Source organism: Crassostrea angulata, chromosome 7 (assembly GCF_025612915.1).
Source record: "Crassostrea angulata isolate pt1a10 chromosome 7, ASM2561291v2, whole genome shotgun sequence".
Classification (NCBI taxonomy): domain Eukaryota; kingdom Metazoa; phylum Mollusca; class Bivalvia; order Ostreida; family Ostreidae; genus Magallana; species Magallana angulata.
Genome location: NC_069117.1, coordinates 23,035,073 through 23,053,156, shown reverse-complemented (window position 1 = coordinate 23,053,156; position 18,084 = coordinate 23,035,073). Strand labels below are relative to the sequence as shown.

The 18,084-nt window shown below is 30.1% G+C and overlaps 1 protein-coding gene and 1 pseudogene across 2 annotated transcripts; both read left to right on the top strand.

The window, feature by feature from the left end:
- Positions 1 to 5,934: 5,934 nt before the first annotated feature.
- On the top strand, positions 5,935 to 11,382 carry LOC128156244 (uncharacterized). 2 transcript variants are annotated; one of them, XM_052818303.1, is made up of 6 exons: positions 5,935 to 5,965; positions 6,075 to 6,180; positions 6,339 to 6,562; positions 7,967 to 8,127; positions 9,539 to 9,720; positions 11,289 to 11,382. In XM_052818303.1, exons 2-6 carry the CDS (start codon positions 6,099 to 6,101, stop codon positions 11,330 to 11,332), a joined length of 693 nt encoding a protein of 230 aa, XP_052674263.1. In that variant the 5' UTR covers positions 5,935 to 5,965; positions 6,075 to 6,098; the 3' UTR covers positions 11,333 to 11,382. The 2 variants fall into 2 exon arrangements, with proteins under 2 accessions (XP_052674263.1, XP_052674264.1); XM_052818304.1 differs by having other exon boundaries at positions 5,937 to 5,950.
- A 4,569-nt stretch (positions 11,383 to 15,951) lies between these two features.
- LOC128156988 (uncharacterized) lies at positions 15,952 to 18,084 on the top strand (annotated as a pseudogene).

Below are 18,084 nucleotides of genomic sequence, written 5' to 3'. Positions count from 1 at the left end.
TGCTAAAGGCAAGCCAAGCCGATCCCAATCCAAAGACTCTGGCCAAGCTTGGCGGGTCAGTATCCGAGTACTTGCACTATGGTAGCAAGGGACAATTTCGGATATATATTTTTGTAAAATCAATATTTTTGTAAAATTGAGTTGCTAAAATTTAATGAAATGATAATAATTACTATTATTAAAAGGGAAGTCTGTTGTTGAAATTGGTACACAATATGTAGGGCCCTACTGTTAAGTACTTAAAGTGAAATGCAAAACTTGCTGCTACGACTGTTGTGTTGACTTTACACGGTGAAATTGCAAGTTACACACGGGAGGTAAAATAACACGAAAAGTAGGTGGATGGTACAAAGAAAACTATACATCGGTAAGTTTCTGACATGTGATAGTGCAACATGCTCAAAGCACGAAAGGCCAGCCCTTTCTCTGTAGGGAATTAGGTTGGGGAGGTCAAAAAAGCAGAAAAGACATGAAAAATGGGCAAATATGAAAGAGTCGAAATCTCAGAAAAACCACTCAGAAATTGGTTATTGGCCTTTTAAGTAGTAATTAAAAGTATTTGTGCTGAATAGGAACTAAGTAAATTCTAGCTACAGAGTTCCGAAGAAACAAATCACTTGGCTACAATGAATTGTATAAAAAAAACACTGTCCCATGCCACCTCAACCCGAGATCCTTACTGACAATCATTTTTCCAGCTTACAAAAAACTGAATATTAACATTGTAGATTGGGAAGTTTCTATTAATGATGCAGAGATTTGAATACAAATTTATAAAATGAATTTAATATGTTTTTTCAAATTGATCGATGCATGAAAGTGAAAAAAAGCATGGTCAACTTAATCAATTCAAGTAGCGTATTAATAAAAATATCGGGCCAATATTTCCTTAGATACGTAAATACAAACATTAAAAAAATCAAATTCCTTTCTTTTATCACCGCATGTATGACCTATATCCCAGTAAATATATATTTACAGTTAATCCCGGAAAAGTCTGGTCCATTCACTTTATTCCGAGAATAGTAAAATCATACGAGTTTTTTCATAAGAATCTTCCGCATCTTTTCTTTTAGAATCTTTCTTCGCGTGGTAAGTTAAAAAAAATTAAGCTCTTACAAAATCCAAAACTTTCCATTCAAAAGTTAATATAGCTGTTAAAATTAAAGTAACATAAGATATTAATTGATTTTAAGGATATATTATTTGATGATGTGTATGTTGTCTTCAATTTTTGTGGAGTGAAGTTCAGTATTAAGCTCTGACACATAAGAACATATTGTTTAAACTCTTTGTGATTCAGAAAGTAGACTTCTAATTTATTTGTATTTTTATTTCATTTAAACCATAATTTTGGTAATTTTGAAATGAGGAAATGTCGCGTAAACCTAAGTCAAAACGCTTCAAAGTTACATGTAGCTCAGAGGATGACCCAACCCATACTGCATTAGACGTTACAAAAATAGGCCAGTCGACTGCGGGGCTGTTACTCCGAAAATACGGACCCAGGGAGTAGATACAGACACTCTTTCACAAGTCATATCAATGCAACGTTCATTTTATTATAAGTACTTTGTCGACCAAACTTACCCAACTTGTTATAAAAAATACTATACTCAACTTTCAATAGAAAAAATCAAATATCAAATTCTTTTCTTATGATTCAGTAACATTTTAAGTTATAACATATTATGACACTTGATAGAATTCATAAAAAACTTCGGCGAGAAAAAACAAAACTTTGGCTAGAAAAAAATATTATATATATATATATATATATATATATATATATATATATATATATATATATATATATATATATATATATATATACACACAACTAACAGTAGTATTTTAAAGTTTTTTCTTCATAATTCAAACTTAAAAAATGAATGTGGGATCCTAGCTTGTTTTTAGTTCGTAAAATATATATGTATCTATAGTGACCAGTCAACAAATTTTCTAAGAAACTCACAGCCTACATACTTTTCTACATACCTAATGCAAAAGACAGATGCTCCATAAAAAATTTGGTGAATTTCAGTTTAAGTTATCTAATTGTTACATTTTGTTTTTAGGAATGATACATGTATACATGCGAATGATACGTTTTAATCCCGATGATCTATTGTACCATTTACACAAAACGGTAACAATTAAAAGAAGAAGATTAACTCCAAATTTCTTTATGTTATTTAAGCTACAACATTCTTTAAATTTTGGACCATTTACTTGTTTTATATTTACCAAACTTATGCAGCTTTAAAAAGTTTCGCTCCTTAGGTTTGGGGTAGCCATTTTGGGTCACCTCTAGTCTGAAAATTCTGCATCACATATTAATTCTAGTAGTTTATTTATATTTTACAATGCCAAATAATTTTATTGAATAAAATTGTTTTTACAAAATTACATTTTACAGAGTTTTGTAAGGGTCTATATTCTGTGGCAGAAGGTTTTCAAGAAGGATATTGAACAATTTTCATAACTCACTAGTTATAGAGTACTGTGTCTTTAGCTTCCTAATTTTCAACGCAGACTAAACTTCTAGATAGTTTGTGTATCATGATATATTCATGACGTTCTAAAATCATATTTAAACAATAATTTGAGATTTCTATCGATGTATTTTGGCATATTTAGCTTATATTTCATAGAAGTTAATAAAAAATTAACTCCAATTTTGGTATAAAATTAGCTTATTTCATGCTATATCTCAAATTTCTGAGATGTGACCCCTACTTGTTTTACTTTTAAATGAGACATTAAATGCATGTCTATTTATATGCAAAGTTTTGGAAAGATGACATTACATTGTACTATAAATTTTTCGTCTTTTGCGTTATAATTTGATAACTCCAAAATTTTGTAACATGTGTTGTTGTGTTCATTATGTACTGGCCTTTGATGCCACCAGTAAAGCAAGGAATTTTAATATAAACTTTGACTTCGATTTTACGTTTTTAGTCACAACATGTGTTCAACTTCATACTGTATTAAAATCTTACTAAATAATAGTTCAAACTATAAGTTTTTGTTCGATTTCTTCAAATTATCAATTTCCATTTCATATTTTAGCAAAAATTTCAGGAAATTTATCATTTCTGTTTTGGGCCTTATATTTCCAAAAAATGGCATGTGACATGGATAACAAATAGAGAAACTGAACATTTTAGGTCCCAATCTTTATATCCAAGTTGTTTTCAGATGATCGACATTACTATTATTTCAGGTGCCAACCTCCTTAAGATATACTCGGATGACTTAACATAAAAAATTAAATTTTACGAAAAGTATAATAATTTGTTCGCCAAAGACTTGGTCCATACATTTCGTACATGACATTGTATATTGTATTAGTCTTTGTAATCCTTTTATGATAATTAGGCTATATTATAAACACAAGCTGATTAAAATTATCCCCTTTCTTCTTACACTCGTCAGGATCTAACAGGTGATCGATAGAAGGTCATCTTCATACAACATTTACTTCTGAACAATCAAGGGAGTGCTTTCACTGCTTAAGAATATATATTTGAACTCTTCAAAAGGAGATAGAAAAAAGAATTTATGCTTGTTTTCTATGCAACCTTCAGTGTTATAGGTATACATGTTTTAACATAAACAGACAAAAGCATACCTATCATTGATTGAGTCATATTTGAATTGCATGTAAATGTAGAGATACTGTGAAGATTACCTCTTTATCAATTCATGCCAGACTCTGACGAGTGTGAGGAGAAATCGGATGGTTTTAATCGGATTGATTATAAACACGGCGACTGTAATATCTAATGGCAATAGTTTTCAATAATACTATATCTTTGTGAAATTGATTAACATAAAAGGTTGCTTCATAAATGCAAATCATTTGGAATTGATATAATTATGTACGATATATATCAAATATTAGACAACCACAAAACACATATACACATTTCTAAAAGACAACCCCCCCAAACTCCAAAAAACAAAGATCTTGACAAGAAATTAAAAGAAGATGTTGGCCATGGGTTTTGGTGGAATTTGATTTTGAACTTGCAGTTATACTGCCCTGATACTGACTTTACACTAATTAATGTGTCATTCAAGTTTTTCCCCCCTTTTTATTTCGATCAATTTACAGATTTACGTTTTACATCTTAAATACCTGGCAATTTATTTAAAACATTTTTGTACACTCTACATTGGACTATACAGCTTTAAGACATTGTAGAATTGTGAAGCAGGGTGTCATAATGTAGCATTAGTCATGTCCAACCAGGAAGTGATGATGAAAATCTGCTACATACTTGAATTTGATTTTTACAATTTAAAGTCATGTGTGTTAAATAATATAAAAGATAACACGTCATAGCCGTGAGTTAATACCCTTAACACGTGTGACAAAGTGAAATAAATAAATGAACGGAGATCCAAAAAGGACAAATTGCATTTTTTATAAATTCTAGAACATATATAGGTTTTTGAAACAAAAAGGGATGTAAACTAAAATAAAATTGGGTAAGTAAATGTATCAAAATAAGACTTTTAAAAACTGAAACAGATCTAGACAAATATTTTACAAAATGTGTTTGTAAGTCGTTTTTAATATGTGTACTGCACAGATGTTTGATGTATGGGAAATTCTTTGCTACCCCAAGCCCATAAATTACGAATTTTAGTTTTCAAATTTCTTGGATATGTCTGTCCCTCCAACTTCGAAACAATATGTTATTAAGGCTTGATATTCAACGGACTGGAAATAAAATTCGCTTAAGATAAAATTACATTTTAAGAATTAAAATCTTATGCTGTCCCGATATTTGAAATTTTTATTGATACTCACAAAACCAATTTTTACCGAACGATGAGCAAAACAATACTAATCAACGATTCTTAAGAGAAGTGAAATAATTATTATAGAAGTGAATCGCTTACGGCGTTAACGTTTCTGGTGTTAGGAAATCATGTTAAATACATAATAATTCAAGATAATTAAATAATTTAGCCTGAAAATGATTAAAATAAGACTATACTTTAAAATAACAATGGTAAATAAACATACATGTATGCAAGCGTAGAATTTATTCTGAACAGTTATATAGTTGAGGGCAAACGGACATATGGGTTTATTTTTCAAAAACTGATCTTTCGTAATACATGTAAAAAGTTATGAATATATGAAAGAAATATGACACATTTATGTTCAGAAGTGTTTTAAAGACATTAGAATTATTTTTTTGGCCAATTTAAGATATTTTATAAGAATTAAGGGACATAACATTTTACCGACTAGACATATCACCAATTAAAAACAATTCACTTGATAATACCTGTTTTGATATTATAATTTAAAAATCAGTTGATAAGATTTCACTCGCTGTAAAATCTGAATATTTTTACAGATGGCGTCAAAGTGGAACCAATATAATTAATTTTAAAATGCAAAAAAATTAAATTTATAATCATTTTTGCGTTTATCACAAAAACACGTGATCAATAATTGAAGTTTGACGTAAACCTCAGATAATTTACCCATGACTCTGAGTAAATTTCGTACTTATTTGCAAAAATTTACGTTTATTTAAAAAAATTCTATGTAAAGTTTATACGATGATTTCAAAAAAAAGTTTTTGTAACAAGATGTGTTCAACCGGCTGCCTATAGGTCTTATAACTATAATGCAGACAATAAGTTGTTGCTGTTTCTAAATTTAATTTTGTAGAACGTTATATATATTAAACGTAACAACATAAAATTGTAAAATTATCCGTCCACTTCGTTTACATGTTGATGTTATCATTTCATTGATAAGAAAATGGGGTTACCTCTAATAGTGCGTATTAAATCAGAAGGGATTTGTTTTCATTTTAATGTCGACATCGCATTCGTGAAACGTAATATTTCAACTCAACAATAAAAACCTAAAAACAAAAATCAATCTTCTCACTTCTTGTAAAATCTTGCATGTGTATGACTTGCATTTGTATGACATTTAAATTGCTCTTTAAATTATACCATTTTCTATAACAATAATTTTTATTGAGATTTTATTCTTATACCTTTATTCTATTTTCATGTACTTTGATTTTTAGATTTAGAAACAAACCACAGTGAAAATGGCTTTTGTTTTTTGTATGACTTGTATTTTGTTTGTGATGCTGGGATCGGGATTATCCACTAAACATTCCCCTTGCAAAGGTATTATATTTTTTTACAACTACAATAATATTCATATAAATCAGTCTAAGACGTTTGTAATTTGTTTAAATACAAATAAGTGCTTATATTCTTGTGTTTTATGAAATAACCCATTCGGTTTTAATTCAGAATATAATTCAATATAACTATTTCTCAAGGAGATTGGGAACTAATTTTTCATGCACCGAGTGGTAATGGAGAACAGTTTTTAAAATCATGGAAAACCAAACACAATAATTGTGACATCATGTCTGGAATATGTCCGTGTTCGATGAAAAATGGCTGTCTTCCGCCTAACGCCAGAATGGAAAAATATAAAACAACTATGAAAACTTTAAGGAGCCCCTACATTGACTTTTGGAGTTGTCTGAATATTAAGAAGGTAAAGTCGCATCTTAGAGTTTCTGGAAAATAAAGTTGCGACTAATCATGAAATTATTAACATTATGATTTTGCGTATTTGAACAGACGGTCGTTTCTTAAAACTAAACACTGTTAAAATTGCATTCGATTGCATTTTAAAAAGTCAAAGACATGTCAATACAATTAAGTATTATAATTTCTTACCAACTATTATTTTGTATGTAATTTTGACCATGACTTACATTTTATATGAATGCACTAAATCATAACTTGATCATGTCGAAAAATGCACACAAGGACGTTCTTGAAAAAAAAGTTAAAAGCGATGAATGGTTTATCTTCAACATGTATGCATGAGGCCATTTTAAAACATCTTTTATTTATTCATACTGCTAGTTTAAAATGTTATACAGTTGTATGTCTAGATAATATGATATATAAAGAATGTTCTTAAAATTATGAAACTTAACGATATATTGCTGCTAAATATGTCACAATCTTCTATCACTTATCCAAGATTTCTTCATCTATACATCATCTGTAATTACCCGGAGAATTTAACAAGAAAGAAAACAAACATCGTACAGAAATTCAAAATTGGAAATGTTGAGATCTTTTCTCTATTCGAAAGTACTCGGGACACCTCGCACAATTTCTTAACGTTATCATCCAGGGTACTTTCATGTCGTTTGCAAAATCCCCGTGGACTCTCTATTTTTGGTTGGCTTTTGAAACCTGAAACGGTAGAGGTGGCGGTTCAAAAAAGATAGTCTAAACTTTTTGGGAGTTGATTTTAATCAACTATCCTATGCACTTACTCGGGCAAAGCGAAAGTGAAACAGTGTTTGGACCTAAGCACAAATCAATACCGCTGACAACACTTAGTTCTTGAAAATAATCGGTAAATTCGATGCTATGTATTCAGAAGCATTGTTTTTCAAGAAAACTTATTTATTAATACCATGAAAATAGTAAGATTTTAAATTGTACAAACAGTTTAGATTTTTTTAAAGTCGTATGTATTCCTACGCCAGAGTTCGATGTAGTCTCGTTCAACCAGACGTTTGGCTGCCTCCGTTAATATCCGACAAAACAGAGTCTCTCTTGCTTGTCGGATATGAACGGAGACAGCCGAGCGTTTGGTTAAACAAGACAAGAGTTCAACCTTGCCTGGATCCATACCATTTCTCAGAAATATTTCGATTACTGATACTTCTTGCCATGCAAAATCACATATCGTTGATTTTGAATAAATGATAATCGATATAAAATCAACTCCCGTCAGTACTTCAGTACTTTGTTTTTTCATTCTATTGAACGCATGGATGTAGTTTTGTAGCAAAGGTATTTATAATTATCGAGATATTACGTAAAAATTGTTGGAAGCAGGAACTTAGGAGAAATTTATTATTTGAGTTTACAGGTCAAGATTGAGTTGAACAGCCAGGGTAAAACCATGGCCTTCATTGAATTTGACGGTCGAGGTTCAAACTATTTAAATTGGTTTCACAACAGCAGGATTATAAAAACAAGCTGGACCGACATGCAGAAAAGTGGTTCTTATAATTTTTTCTCAGTTGACAAGTAAGAATCAAAGCTTCTCTACAAACTTCCATTTGTGGAGTGTCTGTATAAGATTTCATTTACAGTCATGTATTTTTATATTCCCTTACCAAAGTAAAATTATTGCGGCAATATTGCAGCAACACATTTTTGTTACCAAAAACCAGATTTTGAGACTAGTGAAATGTTGCCGCTAGCTGCAACAACTTCTGGTAACATTTTGGCAATACTACTGGAGTGTTGCCGATAACGGCAATAACTTCTGGCAACATTCTGGCAATACTATTAGAGTTATTTCTGTAAAAAAATTCTATTAACATGCACCTAGAATATTGCCACTAGCTGCAACGACCTCTGGTAATATTCTGGCAATACTCAGTATCATACTGCCAGAAATAATTTTCTGGTAACATCTACATGTATTTGATCATTTAAAATCATGAAGTAATTAATCTATACATAATATATATTGCCACTAGCTGCAACGACCTCTGGTAATATTCTGGCAATACTCAGTATCATACTGCCAGAAATAATTTTCTGGTAACATCTACATGTATTTGATCATTTAAAATCATGAAGTAATTAATCTATACATAATATATAATTCTGGCAATGCTGCTAGGCATCATATTTGATTTCTGCATTAATTATAACAAGCTGCATTCCAGCTCGAAATAATTCGTGTCAAATCTTCTCTGATCAGAATGCAGACATGCATTTAAATTAAACCACGTACTTAATTGAAAAAAATAAATGCATAAGTAATACAATAAAAATTTCATTTTAATTTTTCGAACAATAATAAACATTTTAATTTAAGGAGAAGCCAAGCAGTGGAGGGGGGTTAACAAATTGTCAATTATTTAGATGTGATTTAAAATTATAACACCTCAAAATTTGCCAGAAGTTTACCACAAACTTTTCTTTTTTCTCTGATTGATTATGCTTACTGAGCTTGCAAAAGCTTTACCAGAATTTAAACTTATAAAATTTTACACATTCAGCACAAGTCTTAAACTGTCAATTAAAATTGCATGAACTGCTTTTGTATATTTTTCCCAAAAAATAATAATAAGTCGAAAAAATGAAATCAAATAAATATTTTATAATTAAAGTCTTATTCTTAGAAAGTCTCAATTAAAAAATCCAATGATATTCCCTTCAATCGCATATAACTGTTATGCATGGTTACGATGTTTCACTATAAAAGACTGTTTGAATCACACCCCCCCCCCCCAACTCATGTTTTACGTGAATACCGTAAAGGTATTGTCGCAACAGCAACATTGCCGCAATGTATTGCCAGAATGTTGCTGCAATATTGCTGCAATAATGCCATAATGTGTTGCCAGAAGTTCTGTATTTTGGTAAGGGTTGTGTTCGAATTAAGTCATCATTTTATTTTGTTCAATCAATATATCAAATCTAGAGAAACTAGACATGGAAGACATTTCTTCATCAACAAGAAATACCATGGCTGTCCGGGTGACGAAGGGTGGTTAGTTGTAGCTGATTCCATTGGCTCCAAACCATGTCAGTGGGAGAAGCAAAAGACATACCCTCAGTTTTTGTACGCCAAGCAGGGGAAATCAACAATATGGAACAACATGAGTAAGATTTTTACTAAGTAGTTTATATATTTACAAAATCTTTGCAACAAGTACACTCATTTTAAAGACTGTGGCTTTGTGGCAAAAAATTAAAATTTTCTGAATGCTACAGTCCCTCATATACAAAATTTTTAACACCCGAGGCAAATGTTTATATTACTTTGTTTCTAAATTTAATCATTTTGACCAGGACAAGTAAGTATGAAGAAAAGCGAATTTAAAAAGCATTTATTTAGTTTAAAAAAAAAACCCTCAACTTTATTTAAGGGCTTTATAAGACAAAAAAGATAAACGAACACTACGATCGAACAATTACAACATTCAACCTAGTGCGTTTTACATTATAATAACAGCTTTTCATAGAGAGAGATGCCACAACTAAATAAAATCCTTTGGGAAGGTGATTCCCTTTAAATTCTGATGCAGAGGACCTGTCTCACTAGCGGGTTTATTTCGTCCATAACATACAGGCAATGAATGTTTTTCAAAAGTGTGCCGTGCAGTTTCGCGAGCTATTAGGTGTCTATCAGAAAAGCGAGTGATCCTACATGTAATCTAGCGGTCATATTGACTTGTCTTTACGTGACCTTTTAACCTTCATGGTAGGTCCTCAAGACTTTTGATTGTATCGAATTTCCAAACAAGCCTCAGAATGATTTTTGTGGTGTCTGTAAAAAACTCTACCGAACTGTGATAAATACCATGAACTTTGAGTAGCAATTTTACTGTTTGGACATAATTTTTAAAGATTATTAGTAAATAAAGGAAATATTATGAGACATAGAAAAAACCATATCGTAAACCACATGGATCACGGCTACTGGTCTTGGAGGTTCAATTGGTTTTATGTTTTTGATAAGCAGTTAAAAGCAGAGAACCTAGCGAATCGAGTCGTTTTGAAAAACACATCAGAAAAACATCTCATGAAGTTGACATGAACAACTCAACATATGACGATAGTGGCATTGATTTTAAAACTGCTGATACTTTTTTTTACAATAAAGATGATTAAAAATGGGCCTTTAGAAATGTTGACAGTATACATTTACTTAAAATTTAAAGTGCAAAATAACTTGAGCTATCTTTGGACTGATTGGCCTCATTTTCTAATCCATTCTACGGAAATACTTATTATTATAATTCTTCAGACGATTTACTTCTGATGTTTTTTTGCTTCTCTTGACACTTACTCCCATTTAAAATCGACCACAAAGTTAAGTGCATTGTTATTGTTTAATTAAATATGTTAACCATCGACATTCATTACTTCACTTAACGGGATTTGCAATGATGTTAAAAACAATTTCTGGAGGAAATATAATGAAAAAAAAATATATTAAAAATGTCCGAGGAATTTGCTGAAATCATTTGTTTGTTCAGAATGTGTAAGGAAATATGTTTATTCAGACAGGAACTAGCGTTTTTGAAATAAATCTACTGAAAGATATTTCTTTAGTCTGCCAAATATGAACTTGCACGTCAATTTAATGAACGTATATACATATCCTACATGGAATTTAATTTTTTTCAATTTTAAATATTACATAGAAATTGTTTGTTCTTTTTTAGAGTTTGGAAGAGCTGATGTTATCAACATCTATATTCAAAGATAGATGTGACAGTTTTGCAATCCTACTAATAAAAAAAATTGTCATGCTATACATCTAGAGTTTGTTCTTTCTTGAAATAATGTATGCTGGTACATACTTCTTCGCGTGAATTACATAATATTTCAAATATCCTTTAAGGACAGTATTCAATAAGTGTTAATGTTTAATGTGATAGAGTTATTGTAATCTGAATCATTAAAACATGACACATCTCGGATATCTTAGAAAGAAAAACAATTTGACAATCTTGTTAGAGATAGTTTTGTACAAACATGTAAGCTACATAATTCAGAAAGGTCAAGATCGCACGATTTGGAAATATGGAAGTGTTTGAAAACAGATCACAATTAATGATAAGGTTTACTTTACATTTGACTAATTACGTGTACGTACTTACGGTAGACGTAAACTCAGACCTAGTTTACGTTAACACTTTTCTCGAGAAATATAGCACATACAGAGAACAATACCAATAAAAAGATGATTTTACTATTGTAAAATTGTAAGAAAAGACTCTGAGTCCTTTAAACCAGGCATGATCTTTCAATACCCGGTAGTTTAACTGCTGTGTAAAATCTAAGAGGAGTTATGGTACCTAGAGTTTGTGTAAAAAAGTCAATTTTAGGCATTGATCCCTGGATGAAGACACCCTTACATATTTTATTAATGCTTACTATTTGACCTCCAAATTAAAAAATTGAATTTCCAAAAAGTTATTGCGAATTTTCAAGACAACCTTATTCATAAGTTTATTGTAAAATTGGTTAAAGGAACTTTGAGAACCGTTTTTTAAAAAAGAATGAACGTAATTTTTTTTAGCATTTCATGGACTTCTGAATGAAAATCTTATTTTCGAAACCTTATTGTGCATCCAAAAGGCATCCAATTCATTTTTCAAATGACGATTTTGCTGTAAAGAAAATTGTGTGAAAAGTTTTGGTAGCTATTCTTTATTTGCAATAGTAAACATTTTTTTTTTTTTTTTTTACATTATTTGCCACACCGCCCTCCCTAAAGAAAAAAAATAATTAGTGATATTTCACGCACATCTCCATGGCACCCCTATCTAAAAGATCAATTCTTAGTATTAGTGATAATTGTATTCAAATATCAGTGAGAAATGACTTAGGGAAATTTGCATACTTATTGCGACTTTTCATATTATCTTGTATGTAAACCGTGTTTCGTATTTGTTCATTTGTAGTTATTGATTTTAATAATTACTTGTAAAAATTTGAGTAGTTGCCCTTTAAACTAACACCACTTTGCAAACTAAGTCCTGAGCAGAAAAAAACCGGTTAGCGTCCAGATTTGATTAAACCTCTGCTTTCCCGATGTAAGAAGAGAAAACGTTCAAAATTAAATAGAAACAAAACAGTAAACGTGAATAAAATTGTAATAAAAGATTTTAAAAGCGTATTTGGTAGGTGATAATGAGAATTTTTATTGTTAAAATTTGTAAGAGATGTAGGGTCTCTTTGACAAGGAATTACGTAGATCATCAATTTGTAAATAAATGTCTCACTTGAAAGTCCTTGGGAAAACAGAAAACTTATTAGATTTGTTACTGATGGAATTATTCATCGGGTTTATTAATCTCATAGACGGCGAGGTGAAGTAAAAGTATGTGTTTCCTTATATGGTTATCATCTACATACTCTAATGATTGAACTAATACTTGCTGAGTGATGTACAATAGTATTACTTTTATAGGAATATAAAGTTCAAATCTAAAACATTTAACATATGTTTATCGACCAGAGAAAATTTAAGAAAAACAATGGTTAAGATAATTATATACTGATTGTATTCTTAAACATAACAATGAGTTCTGTAAACTTTAAGGTTTATACTGAATGTGAATTTCTTGGAAATTAAAGCAGGGTTATTAATAATACTCTTAAAAAGGCTGGAGGGTCAACAATTTAACCATTAAATCTACCAAAAATTCTAAGATTTGATATAAAAAACTATAAACTATAATTTATTAAACACGATATCTATATATATTTTTAGATTTTGTCAATTGTCTATATTTTTATACGGATCTTTTCTTTAAAAGGAGATCAATACAGTCTAAAAACGGCCACAATTATCGAGTCCTCTTAAATTGATTTTTTTTCAAAATTATTCAAAGGAAACGTTACACTTAATAGCAGGTTTAGTTTGATCTAATTTGACGGTCTTGTAATGCGTTCAATCAACAACGAAAGAAATTGTTCAGACAGAATGTAACATTGATTTTAAAAAAAATTGAAATATTAATTACAGACCAGCAATGAGTAGTCTTGAATGTTTTTTTTTTTACTTTAAATGTTCTCAATAGATGGATTACTTGAACATTCAGGTCTACAGATGAACAAGAAAGGTATTCTACTATTTTTAGCATGATTATTAGAATCTTAAATAGTTATTATAATCTCACAGTTTATACTGTTTTATTATGCTTTTGATCTCCCATAATGTTTCATGGAAGGTCTATTCATGGATTAATGCATATATTAAGGTAATTATTATTAAGATGAAGTATACAGAGGTAAAAATTTTGATCAATAAAACAAGTGTTATCTTGCTCAAAGCCTCTTGTGTGTCAGTGGTATACCAATCAGAAATGGAATATGCTATCAGTGGTACATGTAGCTCATTATTATGGCCTATTTATAAAGTTGCTATTTGTTCATGCTATTTTTTTTTTACCAGTTTGATCAAATTGTCAATTACACGTTATTTTAGTTAAATTGATAACATTTAATAATTAAAAGACATGTAAATCAAATCATTTTTTAAATTTCTTTCAATAAGAAGATGATATGTATAAAGATAAGAAAGCCGTCCTCTACCCACTGACCCCAACACTATAAGAAGTACATAAGGTACGAAATGAAGTGTTCTTTTTAAATATAAAAATACATTGTCAATTCAAGATTAGCTGATAAAACATTAAACTATCACATATATCATTTTTATGAAAAATATATTTGTAAACTTTTTCAGTTCGGACTATCTACTGATAGGTCCCTAAATTTTATTTTTTTTATTTGCTCTATCTCACTTCTTATTAAAAATTGTATTTCCCCTCTTATTGAAACAATAAATGCTTTCAATTATCGTAATTGAATTTGATAATAACAGTATCTGAGTATTTTACTAATAATATCATTGTTTACTAATAATATCAATATATTAATTATATAAACTATTAAGTCATGCTTTGTAACTTACATTTTGAAATTCGTAAAGCTTTAGCTTTAAATGGGTTTTAAGTTTTTGTTGCCAAATCTGTTCAGAAGGTGTGCTCCATATATTGTCCAACTTTGATGATTAAATACAGAACAAAAGTCTTGAATTGGGTTTTGATAACAATCATAGTCTGCTCTCTACCTGAGATTTACTTGTATTTTTGCATTGCCAATTGAAATAAATTCTTTTTAATCTTTTTAAAAAATGTCCGATGGAAATAAAATTGTGCAAAAAGAGTTGTCCGCTTTAAGATATTTTAGGAATTGACGAAAGAATCTGTTCCATTGTAGTGCAGTTCTGCCAGATCAATGATAAATGCAATCTGATGTTCGTTTTGTCTACTATTTTCCTTAGATCTTTATTATTTTTCGTCTTTCTTGCATTTTTGAAAGATTTAACACGCACTCTCCCTTATGTGTTTGCCATCATCCTAATAGTCGTGGTTTTATTGAAAGCAAATAAAATAAATGCTTAATTTGTTTTTAGTTCTGTTTGGTAGATTAGGTAATTTTACACTCCAAATGCCCTCTCAGCAAATTTGAACATATTTTTTACATTTGTAAATGAGGAACCCTTTGGCAGGTAAACTTTTTTCCCATTACTATTAGCATACTATAACATACATACTATCAAATAAATATAAATAATGTTTTTTTTTATTTCATTCTTCAAGAAAAATATTAAATAAAATGAATACAGTTTTTTGAATATTTATCCTTTCATTCACACTTTTCTCTCACTCACATTCATTTACTGAGTATATTGCAAGTGTTGCTGTTAATATGATTTAAATTTCAATTAATTTATATCTTGTAGAATCGATTTAGCAGAAAGGTTTTAATGAGAAAAAGTACAAATCATGTTAAAGCCGACATGTGTGAATTTATAAGTATGCTGTTTATTCCTTTTATATTCAATTACGATTTATTTGTTCAACCTTTAATTTTGCATAGTGGTGAAGTCTGTTTTATGAGTCTTACGAGGAAAATACGAGGCTATTTCCAGGTGAACCTAAAAATTTAAATATTCATTATTAATCTGACAAAACAGAGTTTATACTCGTTATTTATTTTCAAGTAATTATCTTAATTATACAAATAGTAATATATCCCAATTTAATTCTATATTTTGTTTATCAAGGTTTCAATCAATTTTTAATACTTTCATGACATTGCAATGCATAGAATAAAATATAATAAAAATAAGCGTCTTAATGGTCTCATTAAGGATAACCAATGACATTTGCAAGATTGAATAACGTAATTTAAATATTCAATAACATGCACATTAAAACTTTGGACTTCAGCTTACTGTGTATTCGTCTTTACTACTTTGTTGAGAGTCATTCCTAAGAAAATTGTTCTGAAATTTTTATACAGGAATTTTTACTAAGGCTTGGTGATATGACAACATCCGTATTCCGTATGACTGTTTGCTGGATTGCAATTTTAGGATTTAGTTTATCTGCAGAACCCAATAATTGCAAAGGTACTACGTATTTACTTTTTGAAATTTTTTAGAAACATGTTGTTTAATGTACATCATTGTCACCAAAAATATATGAATATGAATGACTTGAAGCATTTTTGGGTATTTCTCAAATGGCGATATAAAAAAGTCCGTGAGACCCCGCCCTGATGAGATGTAAATATTTGTTACGGACAGATGCAGAGATAAATAGGAAGTTTACATCAGATTTGTATAAATAAAATCAGACCAAATGGCATGCTGAAAAAGAGCGTGTTAAAATGTAAAGCATCTGCAAACAGTATTTCCTGATCATGAGAAGACTACGACAAAAAATTGTTACGTACAGATAGACAAACCCGATTATTAGGATTAAACAGTATACCCTGTCTCCCCCGGATCGGGAGTGTGAAATAAACATTGTATTGTGCAAGTTTACTTTATCTTTTATGTGGTTAAAATAGAATATCTAAATGTTATTTTTAAAAAACCTTGAAATTTATTTAGAAAAATGGGCGCTACTTTTCCATGCACCTAGCGGAAATGGGGAAAAGGTCTTACAAGCTTGGAAAACCACGCACAACAATTGTGATATCGTATCCGGAAACTGCCCATGTTCGATCAGCACTGGTTGTCTGCCGCCGCAAGCCAGACTTGAAACATATAAATCAACACCTAAAGTGTTACGGAGTCCCTATATTGATTACTGGGATTGCCTGAATATCAAAAAGGTACCTCAATTTCTTGAATACAAATAAGATAATTGCCAAAAGGTTCCAAAACATATGAACTTATGTACATATTAACTTAATTAGTTATTATAGCAATCTGGTTTCTAGCTAATTTGCTAGAAGTTTTGAATATTGTCGATATATTTATTGATTAGCAAAGCAAAACCATTAAAAACACAACACAAAAATCAATGTCATCTTTATAGAATAACTATATATATACGAACTTATTAAAAAAATCAAGAGAAATAAGTTCTAACAAATTGTTGAATGAAGAAAAAAACTTCCACGTGTATATATTGTTGTGAAAAACATCCTAATTAGAATACTATAAATAATTTTTTTTTACACCAATAATCGCATTTTTTGTTATGAATAATGATCGATCGATATAATAAAGAATTGTTGAGAATTTATTATTTATTATGTCCTGTGAGAAAATAAATCACTTTTTTTCAATTCTCTTAGATTATCATGATGCTTTCTTTAAATAAAGGTCAAACTTGAGCTGAACGTTCAAGGGAAATTAGTGGCTTTCATTGAATTTGATGGCAGAGATTCGAACTATCTAAACTGGTTTAACAACAGCAGGATATTGAAATCAAGTATGGCCGACATGCATAAAAGTCAAACGTACAGCAGTTTTTCCATAGACCTGTGAGTTTTCTAGCAATGTCTATCTTCGGAATACTAAGTGATAGTTATTTAGTTTCACGCTTATGCAGATTCGAATATTAGCTGTCTTTATAATTCTTATTCTCAATTTGAAAATAGATATCACATTTGATGATACAACAAAAGGTATCAAGTGACTTGTGGAATAAGTAAGACATGATTATGGTGACCTTAATCAATGAATGAACATGTACATGTATTCTTTTAAGAGAATCAAGGTATGATAGAAACTTCTTCATCAACAAACAGAAAGGAGGATGTGGTTCATAAATTGGATGGTTAGTTGTAAAGGATGGTAATGCCACTGTTCCATGTGAATGGGAAAAACAAACCACTTATCCACAATTTTTGTACGGCCAAAATGGAAATGTCACCAGGTGGAACGACAAGGGTGCGATACATTGATTGTTCAAACAACCCTTCTTACAAAATTTGTACAATTGTTTTGACAACAATCTTATAAAGTATTCCCCATAAGGTAATTCATTCAAATGTAATTCATATTTCTTCGATAGAAGAACTTAACTTTGTTAATTTTTATTTAAAAGTTAAAATACTTTGGAGTTCTGTTTGACTTTAGTGAATTTCTTTTTAGAATACGGTATAGCAGACGTTCTGAACATCTACGTCCAAATAGGATAG